The sequence below is a fragment of the Heteronotia binoei genome, chromosome 8, assembly GCF_032191835.1.
Source record: "Heteronotia binoei isolate CCM8104 ecotype False Entrance Well chromosome 8, APGP_CSIRO_Hbin_v1, whole genome shotgun sequence".
Taxonomy (NCBI): Eukaryota; Metazoa; Chordata; class Lepidosauria; order Squamata; family Gekkonidae; genus Heteronotia; species Heteronotia binoei.
In genome coordinates, this window is record NC_083230.1 from 120,918,827 (window position 1) to 120,931,995 (window position 13,169).

Consider the following 13,169-nt stretch of genomic DNA (forward strand, 5'->3'; position numbering starts at 1 on the left):
ATCTGCCAGGACCATTTTTGTAGCAGGAACTCCTTTGCATATTAGGCCACACACCCCTGATGTAGCCAATCCTCCTGGAGCTTACAGCAGGCCCTGTACGAAGAGCCCTGTAAGGAATTCTAGCAGGACCTCCTTTGCATATTAGGCCACACACCCCTGATGTAGCCAATCCTCCTGGAGCTTACAGTAGGCCCTGTATGAAAAGCCCTGTAAGGAATTGTAGCAGGACCTCCTTTGCATATTAGGCCACACACCCCTGATGTAGCCAATCCTCTTGGAGCTTGCAGGGCTCTTACAGAAGAAGAAGAAAAAGAAGACATTGGATTTATATTCCGCCCTCCACTCAAGAATCTTAGAGCGGCTCACAATCTCCTTTATTTCCCTCCCCCACAACAGACACCCTGTGAGGTGGGCGGGGCTGAGAGGGTATCACAGCAGCTGCCCTTTCAAGGACAACCTCTGCCAGAGCTGTGGCTGACCCAAGGCCATTCCAGCAGCTGCAAGTGGAGGAGTGGGGAATCAAACCAGGTTCTCCCAGATAAGAGAGCTCTGGCTGACCCAAGGCCATTCCAGCAGCTGCAAGTGGAGGAGTGGGGAATCAAACCAGGTTCTCCCAGATAAGAGAGCTCTGGCTGACCCAAGGCCATTCCAGCAGGTGCAAGTGGAGGAGTGGGGAATCAAACCTGGTTCTCCCAGATAAGGGTCCGTACACTTAACCACTACACCAACCTGGCTCTACACCAAACAGGGCCTGCTGTAAGCTCCAGGAGGACTGGCTACATCAGGGGTGTGTGGCCTAATATGCAAATGAGTTCCTGCTGGCTTTTTTTTCCTACCAAAAAAGCTCTGGAAACGCTATTTAAAAGACAAAACAGCCCGCAACAGATCGATAGCCACAAAAAGAATAATGATCCTTTAAAAAAAAAAAAGAGGCTTGGATCTGGGTGATGTTGAAATAGCACGACATACAGTAAAGTGAAGAGTTCTGTGGCATCTTGAACAATTTATTCCAGCAAAAGCAGTCAAAAGATGGGCTTAAAAAGGGGATGAAACAGATTTGTGGAGGAGAAGTCTATCAGTGGCCTCCTAGCCATGGTGACTAAAGGGAACCTCCGTGTTCCGGGGAGGTCAACGTCTGAATCCCAGAGCCAGGAGGCAACCTCAGGGGAAGGCCTTGGTTTCTCTGCCCTGCTGTTGGCCCTCCAGGGGAACTGGCTGGCCACTGGGTGAGACAAGAGGCTGGACAGATGGGCCTTCACTGGTCTGATCCAGAAGGGCTCTCTTGATGTTCTATGAAGGCTTTAGCCTCTGTGCCTTGTTATTGGCCCTCCAGAGGAACTGTTAGCCACTGTGTGAAACAGGAGGCTGGACTAGATGGACCACTGGTCTTATCTAACAAGGCTCTCTTACGAAGTGAGCATTGACTTGGAAAGCGCCAAGTCTACTACAAACGTTGCTAGTTTTTAAGGTACTGCTGGGCTCTTGCTCCTTTCCACATAGAATAACGTCAGATGTTTGAGAGTCGCAAGACATAAACATCAGACATTTGAGAGCTGGAAGGAAGGAGAAGAAGACGGCAGATTTATACCCCCCCCCCCTTCTCTCTGAATCAGAGACTCAGAGCGGCTTACAATCTCCTGCATTTTCTCTCCCCCCACAACAGACACCCTGTGAGGTGGGTGGGGCTGAGGGGGCTCTCGCAGCAGCTGCCCTTTCAAGGACAACTCCTGCGATAGCTATAGCTAACCCAAGGCCATTCCAGCAGCTGTAAGTAGAGGAGTGGGGAATCTAACCCTGTTCTCCCAGATAAGAGCCCGCACACTTAACCACTACACCAAACTGGCTCTCACACCAAACAGGAAGGAAGGAAGGAGGAGAGAGGGAGAGGTGGAAAGAAAGCAACTTTAATTTTAAATCCATTCTTTGAGCTGCTTAGCTTGGAGAATTGATTGAATTGATTGAAAGAGCCAAGTGCCTTCTCCACGCCAGCCAATGGGGTGGTGGGGCTTTGAGAGCCGCATAAAATGTGTGAAAGAGCCACAGTTTGGCCACCCCTGGTACGCAGCTATGAAGATCAGTCGGGGAAGGACATCTTAGCAAATTGACTTTTCCAGCGCATGCAAACCAGCCCAATGTCCCGCTCTCCCTCCCCCCTCCTCTCGGGGGCTCACACTTCACAACCTGACTCCAGTGACCCCCTCTTCCGGTTCTCCACCGAAGGGGCCGCCGTGTCGCGTGGAAAAGCCCCTCACAGAGCACGAACTCCGTGACGCTGAGACCCGCATATGGCCGCCGCCCTTGCGCGGCATCCGGAAGTGCGCACTCGCGGCCGTGCGTCTCCCCCTCCGCGCGTGCCCGGGCCTCTTTGGTGTCCTCCTCCCCGTCGCTGCGGCGGACAAGATGGCGGCGGCAGCGGCCTTCGGCCCGGGCCTGTGTCCGGGGGGCGGCCTCGAGAGCCGGGTCTTGGCCTACACCCTCCACCGCTGGAGCAGCTTCTCCTCCACCTACCTGCCCGAGTGAGTCGAGCTTCCCGCCACCGCGCGTCAGGGCCTGCTCCGCGCAGGCCTCTCCGGCTCCCTCCTCGGAAGAGGTGGCCCGGGGGAGGGAGGGTTGCCAATCTCCAGCTGGGGGCGGGGGATCCCCCGGTGTGGAGCTCCCCCCCCTCGCTTCAGGGTCATCAGAAAGCCGGGAGCGGGAGGGAAATGTCACCTGGGCAATCCATTATACCCCATGGGGACCGATTCCCATAGAGGATAATGGAGAATTGCTCCACGGGTATCTGGGGCTTCGGGGGGGGGGGAGGGGATGTTTTTTGAGATAGGGGCACCAAATTTTCAGCATAGCATCCGACGCTGCTCCTCAAAATACTGTCCAAGTTTGAAAAGGATTGGACCAGGGGGTCCAATTTGAGGAGCCCCGAAAGGTTCCCCTGTCCTTCATTATTTCCATTGGAGAGAAGGTATTTAAAAGGTGTGCGGTCCCTTTAAATGTGATGGCCAGAACGCCCTTTGGAGTTCCATTGTGCTTGTCATAACCTTGCTGCTGGCTTAGGGTTGCCAAGTCCAATTGAAGAAATATCTGGAGGCTTTGGGGATGCAACCAGAAGACTTTGGGGGTTGAGCAAGGAGACGTTGGGGGTGGAGCCAGAAGCAAGGTTGTGACTAGCATGATTGGACTCCAAAGGAAGTTCTGGCCATTACATTTAAAGGGACCGCACACCTTTTAAATGCTTTCCCTCCACTGGAAATAATGAAGGATAGGGGCACCTTCTTTTGGGGCTCATAGATATGAACCCCCTGGTCCAGTCTTTTTGAAACTTGGGGGGGGGGTATTTTAGGGTGAGGCACCGGATGCTATGCTGAAAATTTGGTGCCTCTGCCTCAAAAAACAGCCCCTCCAAGAGCCCTAGATACTCACAGATCAGTTCGCCATTATACCCTATGGGAATTGGTCTTCATAGGGAATACTGGAGTGCCCAGCAGACATTTCTCTCCCCCTGCCCCCAAGCACTTCTTTCTGATGACCCTGAAGTGGGGGGAGGGCCTGCAAACCGGTGAATTCCCTGCCCCCACCTGGGGATTGGCAACGATATTGGCCAGGGGTTCTTAATGCTCATGCTCAGCCCAACCTGCCTAGCGGGGTGGAGGGGTGGGAGGATGGGCCCAGAGAGGCCGCAGCTTCTTTTCTCTTCAGCCTTGGGGCTCCTGGGGGGAATTTATCCAGTTGTTTTTGCCCAGCCTACCTTGCTGGGTTGTTGTGATGGTTTTCAGTCTGCAAAGTTTGGTGTAGTGGTTAAGTGGGTGGACTCTTATATGGGGACACTGGCTTTGATTCCCCACTCCTCCACTTGCACCTGCTGGAATGGCCTTGGGTCAGCCAGAGTTCTCTTATCTGGGAGAACCGGGTTTTGATTCCCCACTCCTCCACTTGCACCTGCTGGAATGGCCTTGGGTCAGCCAGAGTTCTCTTATCTGGGAGAACCGGGTTTGATTCCCCACTCCTCCACTTGCAGCTGCTGGAATGGCCTTGGGTCAGCCATAGCTATCACAGAGGTTGTCCTTGAAAGGGCAGCTGCTGTGAGAGCCCTCTCAGCCCCACCCACCTCACAGGGTGTCTGTTGTGGGGGAGAAGGTAAAGGAGATTGTGAGCCGCTCTGAGACTTTTTGGAGTGGAGGGCAGGATATAAATCCAATATCTTCATCTACCTCACAGGGTGTCTGTTGTGGGGGAGGAAGGTAAAGGAGATTGTGAGCTGCTCTGAGACTCTTCGGAGTGGAGGGTGGGATATAAATCCAATATCTTCATCTACCTCACAGGGTGTCTGTTGCGGGGGAGGAAGGTAAAGGAGATTGTGAGCCGCTCTGAGACTCTTCGGAGTGGAGGGTGGGATATAAATCCAATATCTTCATCTACCTCCCAGGGTGTCTGTTGTGGGGGGGGAAGGTAAAGGAGATTGTGAGCCGCTCTGAGACTCTTCGGAGTGGAGGGTGGGATATAAATCCAATATCTTCATCTACCTCACATGGTGTCTGTTGTGGGGGGGGGGAGGTAAAGGAGATTGTGAGCCGCTCTGAGACTCTTCGGAGTGGAGGGTGGGATATAAATCCAATATCTTCATCTACCTCACAGGGTATCTGTTGTGGGGGAGGAAGGGAAAGGAGATTGTGAGCCGCTCTGAGACTCTTCGGAGTGGAGGGTGGGATATAAATCCAATATCTTCATCTACCTCACAGGGTGTCTGTTGTGGGGGAGGAAGGTAAAGGAGATTGTGAGCCGCTCTGAGACTCTTCGGAGTGGAGGGTGGGATATAAATCCAATATCTTCATCTACCTCACAGGGTATCTGTTGTGGGGGAGGAAGGTAAAGGAGATTGTGAGCCGCTCTGAGACTCTTCGGAGTGGAGGGTGGGATATAAATCCAATATCTTCATCTACCTCACAGGGTGTCTGTTGTGGGGGAGGAAGTTAAAGGAGATTGTGAGCCGCTCTGAGTCTCTGATTCAGAGAGAAGGGCGGGGTATAAATCTGCAGTTCTTCTTCAAACTCTTTGGGGGGCTCTTGGCCAACCATAATTTCTCAGCCTGGCCTGGGATGTTGTGATGGTGCCAGAGAGGCCGAAGCATCGATTCTTTTCAACCTGGGAGCTCCTCGGGGGGGGGGGGATTTTAGCCTGTCGTTTTTGACCAGCCTAGCCTACCTCTCTAGGATGTTGTGATGCTTTTCAGTGTGGAAGCTCCTTAGGGGACTCTTGGCCAGCTATTCTTTCTCAGCCTAGCCTACCTCTCTGGGATGTTGTCATAGTGCCAGAGAGGCCGAAGCATCAGCCTGGGAGCTCCGGGGAGTCTCGGCCAGCCATTCTCAATGCTCCTGCTCAGCCCGGCCTGCCTTGCAGGGGGGGTGGGAGGATGGGGCCTCTTTGGGAGTCCTCCAAGGAGCTTCCAGACAGACCTGGCCCTACTGATGGACCTCCTGATGGCACCTGGTTTTTTTGGCCACTGTGTGACACAGAGTTTTGGACGTGATGGGCAATTGGGCTGATCCAACATGGTTTCTCTTATGTTCTTATGTGACACAGAGTGTTGGATTGGAGGGGCCATTGGCCGGATCCAGCATGGCTTCTCTTCTGTTCTTATGCGGCACAGAGTTTTGGATTGGAGGGGCCATTGGCCGGATCCAGCATGGCTTCTCTTCTGTTCTTATGCGGCACAGAGTTTTGGATTGGAGGGGCCATTGGCCGGATCCAGCATGGCTTCTCTTCTGTTCTTATGTGGCACAGAGTGTTGGATTGGAGGGGCCATTGGCCGGATCCAGCATGGCTTCTCTTCTGTTCTTATGCAGCACAGAGTTTTGTATTGGAGGGGCCATTGGCCGGATCCAGCATGGCTTCTCTTCTGTTCTTATGTGACACAGAGTGTTGGATTGGAGGGGCCATTGGCTGGATCCAGCATGGCTTCTCTTCTGTTCTTATGATCTTACAACAACTCCTTGCGTGAGAGGCCGCAGCCTCTCTGCTCTTCGGCCTTGGGGTTCCTGGGGGGGATTTTAGCCAGTCGTTTTTGCCCACTCCAGCCTACCTCACTGGGTTGTTGTGATGTTTTTCAGTCTGGAAGTTCCTTAGGGGACTCTTGGTCAGCCCCTTTCTCAGCCTGGCCTACCTCACTGGGATGTTGTGATAGTGCCAGAAAGGCCAAAGCATCATTCCTCTTCGGCCTGGGAGATCCTTCGGGGACTGTCGGCCAGCCATTCTCAATGCTCCTGCTCAGCCCGGCCTGCCTTGCAGGGGAGGTGGGAGGATGGGGCCTTTTTGGGAGTCCCACAAGGAGCTTCCAGACTGAACGGCATCACAGCGACTCTTTGGTCTTCGACCTTGGGGTTCCTGGGGGGGGGGGTGGTGGATTTTAGCCAGTCGTTTTTTGCTCACCCCAGCCTACCTCTCTGGGTTGTTGTGATGGTTTTCAGTCTGGAAGCTCCTTGGGGTCTCTTAACCAGCCGTTCTTGCTCATGTTCAGCCCAGCCTGCCTCACAGGGGGCGGCAGATGGGCCCAGGGAGGCCGCAGCCTCTTTTCTCTTCAGCCTTGGAGGGGGGGGGGGGCTTCTCGCCAGTCTTTTTGCTCATCCCAGCTTACCTCGCAGAGGGTGCTGTGATGATGGCAGAGAGCTTGCTGTGCCTTTCCTCTTCATCCTAGGAGATTTGTATGGGGGGTGGGGCTTTTAGCTAGCCTGGCCTACCTCGCTGGTTGGTCGTGATGGTTTCCAGTCTAGAAGCTGCTTGGGGAACTTTTTGCCAGCCATTCTTGCTGCCTCGCAGGGGGTGCGCTGATGGAGCCAGAGGGCCTGAGGTGTTTTTGCTTTCCAGCCTAGAACCATTTCGGGGAAGCTTTTAGCCAATCATTTTTTATCTCCCCGTCCTACCTCTCAGGGTTGTTGTGATAGTCTTCAGCCTTGAAACTCCTTGGGTGGGGACTCTTAGCCAGCTGTTTTTTGCTTACGGTGTGTGTGTGTTATGATGCTGCTTACGGAGGGGTGTGTGTGTTATGATGGTGCCAGAGACCCAGAGGCATCTTCCCTCTTCACCTTAGCCCAGAGGTGACCAAACTTGCTTAACGTAAGAGCCACGGAGAATAAACATCCGAAGTTTGAGAGCCACAAGGAAGGAAGGAAGGAAGGAAGGAAGGAAGGAAGGAAGGAAGGAAGGAAGGGAGGGAAATAGATGGAGGAGAAAGGGAGAGGTGGAAAGAAAGCAGCGTTAACTTTAAATGCATTCTCTACGCCGCCAGCTGGCTTGGAGAAATAATTTAAAGAGACAAATGCCTTCTCCAAGCCAGCCGACAGAGCAGCCGGGGCTTCGAGAACCACACGATATGTGTGAAAGAGCCACATCTGGCTCTCGAGCTGCAATTTGGCCACCCCTGTCCTAGGATGTTTTTGGTGGACTTTTAGCCGTTCATTATTTCTCATCCTGGCCTACCTCCTGGGGTTGTTGTGATGGTGCCAGAGAGCCTGAACCATCTTTTCTCTCCATCCTTGGAACTCCTTGGGAGAATTTTAGCTGATCGTTCTTGTCCAGCCTGGCCTACCTCACTGGGATGTTGTGATCGTGCCTGAGAGGCTGAAGTATCTTCTCTCCTTACTCTGGGAGCTCCGGGGCAGGGGCGCTTTTAGCCAACCGTTCTTTTTCAGCCTGGCCCACCTCATAGTAGGGTTGCCAGCCTCCAGGTGGGGCCTGGAGGTCTCCTGGTTTACAACTCATCTCCAGACTGCAAAGATCAGTTCCCCAGGGGAAAAAAATGGCTAATTTGGAGGGTATGAACATATGAAGCTGCCTTATACTGAATCATGCCCTTGGTCCATCAAAGTCAGTCTTGTCTACTCAGACTTGCAACGGCTCTCCAGGGTCTCAATCTGAGGTTTTTCACACCTATTTGCCTGGACCCTTTTTAATTGGAAATGCCGGGGATTGAACCTGGGACCTTCTGCTTCCCAAGCAGATGCTCTGCCACTGAGCCACCGTCTCTCCCCTATGAATTCTATGGAATTATACCATGCTGAGGTCTCTTCCCCTACCCGGAGTGCATTCCACCTTCCAAATCTTCAGGAATTTCCCAACCCAGAACTAGCAACCCTTCCTCATGGGGTTGTTATGATCGCGATGGAGAGCCTGAAGCATCTTTTGATGATGGAGAGCCAGTCTGGTGTGGTGGTGAAGTGCGCGGACTCTTACCTGGAAGAACCGGCTTTGATTCCCCACTCCTCCACCTGCAGCTGCTGGAATGGCCTCGGGTCAGACATAGCTCTCGCTGAGGTTGTCCCTGAAAGGGCAGCTTTTGGGAGAGCTCTTTCAGCCTCACCTATCTCAAAGCGTGTCTGATGTGCGTGGGGGAAGGTAAAGGAGATTGTGAACTGCTCTGAGATTCAGAGTGAAGGGCTGGATATAAATCCAATTTCTCCTCCTCTTCCTCCTCATTCTCTTCTTCTCTTAAGCTGTGGGAGAGTTTTAGTGGAGTTTTAGCCAGTCATTCTTTTGCCACTTGCCCTACCTTTCAGGGTTGTTGTGATGGTCCTCAGCCTGGAAACTCCTTGGGGGACTTTTAGCCTGCCATTCTTTCTCTTCCTGCCCTACCTCGCTGGGTTGTTGTGATGGCATAGTGAAGGAGGGGAGACCTGTGTAAACATCCCTGTGGTCACTTGGAGGAAGGGTTGGGCTAAATACGCTGTTCAAGGGTACCTAGTAACCAGGGCTTTTTTTTGTAGTAGGAACCAATGTTCCTTCTAAGCTTCAGAGTCTTGCGAGCAAAAATTGTGCTTTGTGAGCTACTGCGTTAAAGTTGTGAGCTGCTGCATAAATTATTGTGCTCTAGGGTCACTCTTCCTGAGCTAAGGCAAAAATGTGTGAGCCGGAGGCTGAAAATCTGTGAGCTAGCTCCTGCTAACTCAGCTTAGAGGGAACACTGGTAGGAAATCCTTTGCATATTAGGCCACACCCCTTCAATGTAGCCAATCCCCCTGGAGCTTACAGTAGCCCCTGTAAGAAGAGCCCTGTAAGCTCTTAGAGGATTGGCTACATCAGGGAGGCGTGGCCTAATATGCAAAGGAGTCCCTGATACGAAAAAAAGAGCCCTGCTAGTAACCCAGTGTGGTGGAGTGGTTAGAATGTCAAACTAGGATCTGGGAGACCCAGGTTCGAATGCCTCGCTCTGTCATGGCAACTCAGCCGGGGTGGGGTGGGGGGCTTGGGCCAGTCACACGCTCTCAGCCTAACCTACCTCACAACCTAAGTCACTCTGGGCTCCTCTTGGAAAGAAAAGAAGGGTTTAAAAGTTTGTTGTTGTTCAGTCGCACCGTTGAGTCCAACTCTTTGCGACCCCATGGACCAAGTCACGCCAGGCCCTCCTGTCTTCCCCCATCCTCGGAAGTCTGCTCAAATTTGTGTTTGTTACATCAGGATTCAGGAATGCTGTCCAGCCATTTCCTCTTTTGCCGTCCCCTTCTACCTTTTGCCTTCTGTCTTTCCCAGCATCAGGGTCTTCTCCAGGGAGTGCTCCCTTCTCCTTTGGTGGCCAAAGTATTTGAGCTTCAGCTTCAGCATCTGACCTTCCAGGGAACAGTCTGGATTGATTTCCTTTAGGACTGACTGATTTGATCTTCTTGCAGTCCAAGGGACTCTCAAGATTCTTCTCCAGTGAGTGCTCCCTTCTCATTGGGTGGCCAAAGTATTTGAGCTTCAGCTTCAGCATCTGACCTTCCAGGGAACAGTCTGGGTTGATTTCCCTTAGGACTGACTGATTTGATCTTCTTGCAGTCCAAGGGACTCTCAAGATTCTTCTCCAGTGAGTGCTCCCTTCTCATTGGGTAGCCAAAGTATTTGAGCTTCAGCATCTGACCTTCCAGGGAACAGTCTGGGTTGATTTCCCTTAGGACTGACTGATTGGATCTTCTTGCAGTCCAAGGGACTCTCAAGAGTCTTCTCCAGCACCACAGCTCGAAAGCATCTATTCTTCTGTACTCAGCCTTCCTTATGGTCCAGCTCTCACAGGGTTTAAAAGTAGTAAATAATAAATGCCTAACCAGTTGGGGTGATAACAGAGTGGGCACTGAAAGCCCCTCTCCGTGTTTGTCGGTTTTGAGGGTGGGGGAAGTGTTCCAGAACGTCAGCCGTGTTAGCAGCTGCAGAAATGAAAGGGAGTCCTGGCGAACCAGCATGCTTTTATGGTAGCATGAGCGTTTGTAGACTAGAACCTACCAGTAAGGCTTGGATGTTCGTTGCCTAACCAAAGCTTTTGTGGGCTTGAGTCTGCTGTTGTAAGAGGAGACATGATCGAGGTTGACAGGATTCTGCATGAGATAGAGAAGGCAGAGAAAGAAGTACTTTTCTCCCTTTCTCACAATACAAGAACTCGTGGCCATCAATGAAGTTGCTGAGCAATCTGATTGGAATGGATAAAAGGACGTCCTTTTTCACCCAAAGGGAGATGAACACATGGAATTCACTGCCACAGGAGGTGGCGGCGGCTGCAAGCATAGACAGCTTCAAGAGGGGACTGGATAAACATCTGGAGCAGAGGTCCATCAGTGGCTATTAGCCACAGCATATTGTTGGAACTCTCTGTCTGGGGCAGTGATGCTCTGTATTCTTGGTGCTTGGGGAGGGGCCACAGTGGGAGGGCTTCTAGTGTCCTGTCCCCACTGATGGACCTCCTGATGGCACCTGGTTTTTTCGGCCACTGTGTGGCACAGTGTTGGACTGGATGGGCCACTGGCCTGATTTATGAACATATAAAGCTGCCTTCTACTGAGTCAGACCCTCGGTCCATCAAAGTCAGTCTTGTCTACTCAGACTGGCAGTGGCTCTCCAGGGTCTCAAGCGGAGGTTTTCCACGCCTACTTGTCTGGACCCTTTTTAGCGGGAGATGCCGGGGATTGAACCTGGGACCTTCTGCTTACCAAGCAGATGCTCTACCACTGAGCCACCGTTGCTCCCATGATCCAACATAGCTTCTCTTATGTTCTTATGTTTTAGGAGGTCTGAGGCCAGGGAGATGCCTTTAAAAGCAAAGTGTTTGTGTGTGTGTGTTAAATGCCATCAAGTCATTTCTGACTTATGGCAACCCTATGAATTAATTACCTCCAAAACGTCCAAGTTGGAGCAAAGTTTGAATCCAGTGACACCTTTAAGACCAACAAAGTTTGCTTCTGGGCATGAGAAGTGTGCCTGCGCATGAAAGCTTGTATCCAGATTTAAACTTCGTTAGTCTTAAAGGTGCCACTGGACTTGGCCTTTGTTTCGTTGCTTCAGACCGGGGTGGAATTCTAGCTGGAGCTCCTTTGCATATTAGGCCACACCCCTCTGATAGAGCCAATCCTCCAAGAGCTTACAAAAAAGAGCTTTGTAAGCTCTTGGAGGATTGGCCACACCAGGGGGTGTGGCCTAACATGCAAAGGAGCTCCAGCTAGAATTCCACCCCTGCTTCACGGTGACCCGGTGACTCCATCTCAGGTTGGGTCTTCCTCTTTTCCTGCAGCTTTGAGCTTTTCCTAGCACAATTGTGCGTTTCAGGGACTCTTGTTTTCTCACGATATGAACAAAGCACAATGTTAGCCACACAGCCACAAAGCACAGTATCAGCCACATAGCCACAGTGAAGTCATTTTCGCTTCTAGGGAGAGTTAAGTTTGATTTATTTTGAAAGCAGAGAGAGGTTAGAGAACGGACATTGCGGTTGCGTGGCGCAATTTGTGGGGTTCCTTTGCAAACCTGGAAAAGGAGGCAGAGAAGTGCAATGGCGGTTCTGGGGAACTGCAGTTAGGGATTGTGCAAAATGTGGTGGCAGCCTTTTTTAAGGCCTCCAGAGGCTCAGAAAAGTGATCAGGCCTGGCAAGACCCTGGTGGATGCTGAGGAAGCCCTGGCTCCTTGTAAAGTCTGGTAGTCGAAACAGACAGGAGCGCTGGCTCAGTGGTAGAGCATCTGCTTGGGAAGCAGAAGGTCCCAGGTTCAGTCCCTGGCATCTCCAAAAAAGGGTCCAGGCAAAGAGGTGTGAAAAACCTCCGCTTGAGACCCTGGAGAGCCGCTGCAGTCTGAGAAGACAATACTGACTTTGATGGACCAAGGGTCTGATTCAGTATAAGGCAGCTTCATATGTTCATGACCTTGACAGATTTTCTTCAGCTTTGCAAGCCGTCCCAAAAAATGTCGGCGCTGGACTTGTTTTTCACCCTTCTGGGTTTTCTGTTTGAATGACCGCATTTTCTACCGATTGCTGCCGCAACAACCTAATCTGCAGCACTTTGTGGTTTCATGTCATTTAAAAAAAAAAAAGTAATAGCCAAGCGTTAGAATAAAGTTTTGAGTCCAGTGGCACATTTGAGAGCAGCACGGTTTTATTTAGACGTCTGCCCTGTGGCGCAGAGTGGTAAAGCTGCAGTGCTGCAGTCTGAACTCTCTGCTCACGACCTGAGTTCGATCCCGGCGGAAGCTGGTTTCAGGTAGCCGACTCCAGGTCGACTCAGCCTTCCCATCCTTCCGAGGTTGGTCAAATGAGTCCCCAGCTTGCTGGGGGGAAAGTGTAGACGACTGGGGAAGGCAATGGCAAACCACCCCGTAAAAAGTCTGCTGTGAAAACGTTGTGAAAGCAACGTCACCCCAGAGTTGGAAACGACTGGTGTTTGCACAGCGGACTACCTTTGCTAATTTTATATCATACTGATATTTACCATAAATGGGTTCATTGTATTTACAACATTTTTGACTTAACTGTTTAGATATCATCTCAGCATTATGGTGTTATAATATCTTAGCAGTTTAAACCTCAATGTTTGTATTTTAGCATTTCAGTGATGCATTTAAGGTTGTAATGTTTGCATTATACCCCATGTAACCCATTGCTTTGTTTATTGGACCGTTTTTATTTCTGTCTAATTACTTTTTTACGATATCGTCTTTTATCTTATCTTGTGACGGCCGACGGCCACGTACAATAAATCTTTTCTACTCTCTGCAGTTTTATTCGACGTATAAGCTTTCATGTGCGTGCACGCACGCTTCTCAGTATCTGAAGAAGTGTACAGGCACCCATAAGCTTATACCTTGAATAAAACTGCGTTGGTCTTAAAGGTCCCGCTGGATTCAAACTTTGTTTTGCTGCTTCCGACCAACGCAGTTGCTCACCTGACTC

The 13,169-nt window shown here is 51.3% G+C and overlaps 1 protein-coding gene across 1 annotated transcript in view; it reads left to right on the forward strand.

Annotated features, from left to right (window-relative positions):
• MKLN1 (muskelin 1) overlaps positions 1-13,169 on the forward strand; it is a 266,746-nt gene that overhangs the window by 2,492 nt on the left and 251,085 nt on the right. Inside the window, exon 2 of the mRNA XM_060244456.1 lies at positions 2,221-2,516. Within this exon, the coding sequence (XP_060100439.1) occupies positions 2,221-2,516 (296 nt within the window). The remainder of the gene's footprint in view (positions 1-2,220; positions 2,517-13,169) is intronic.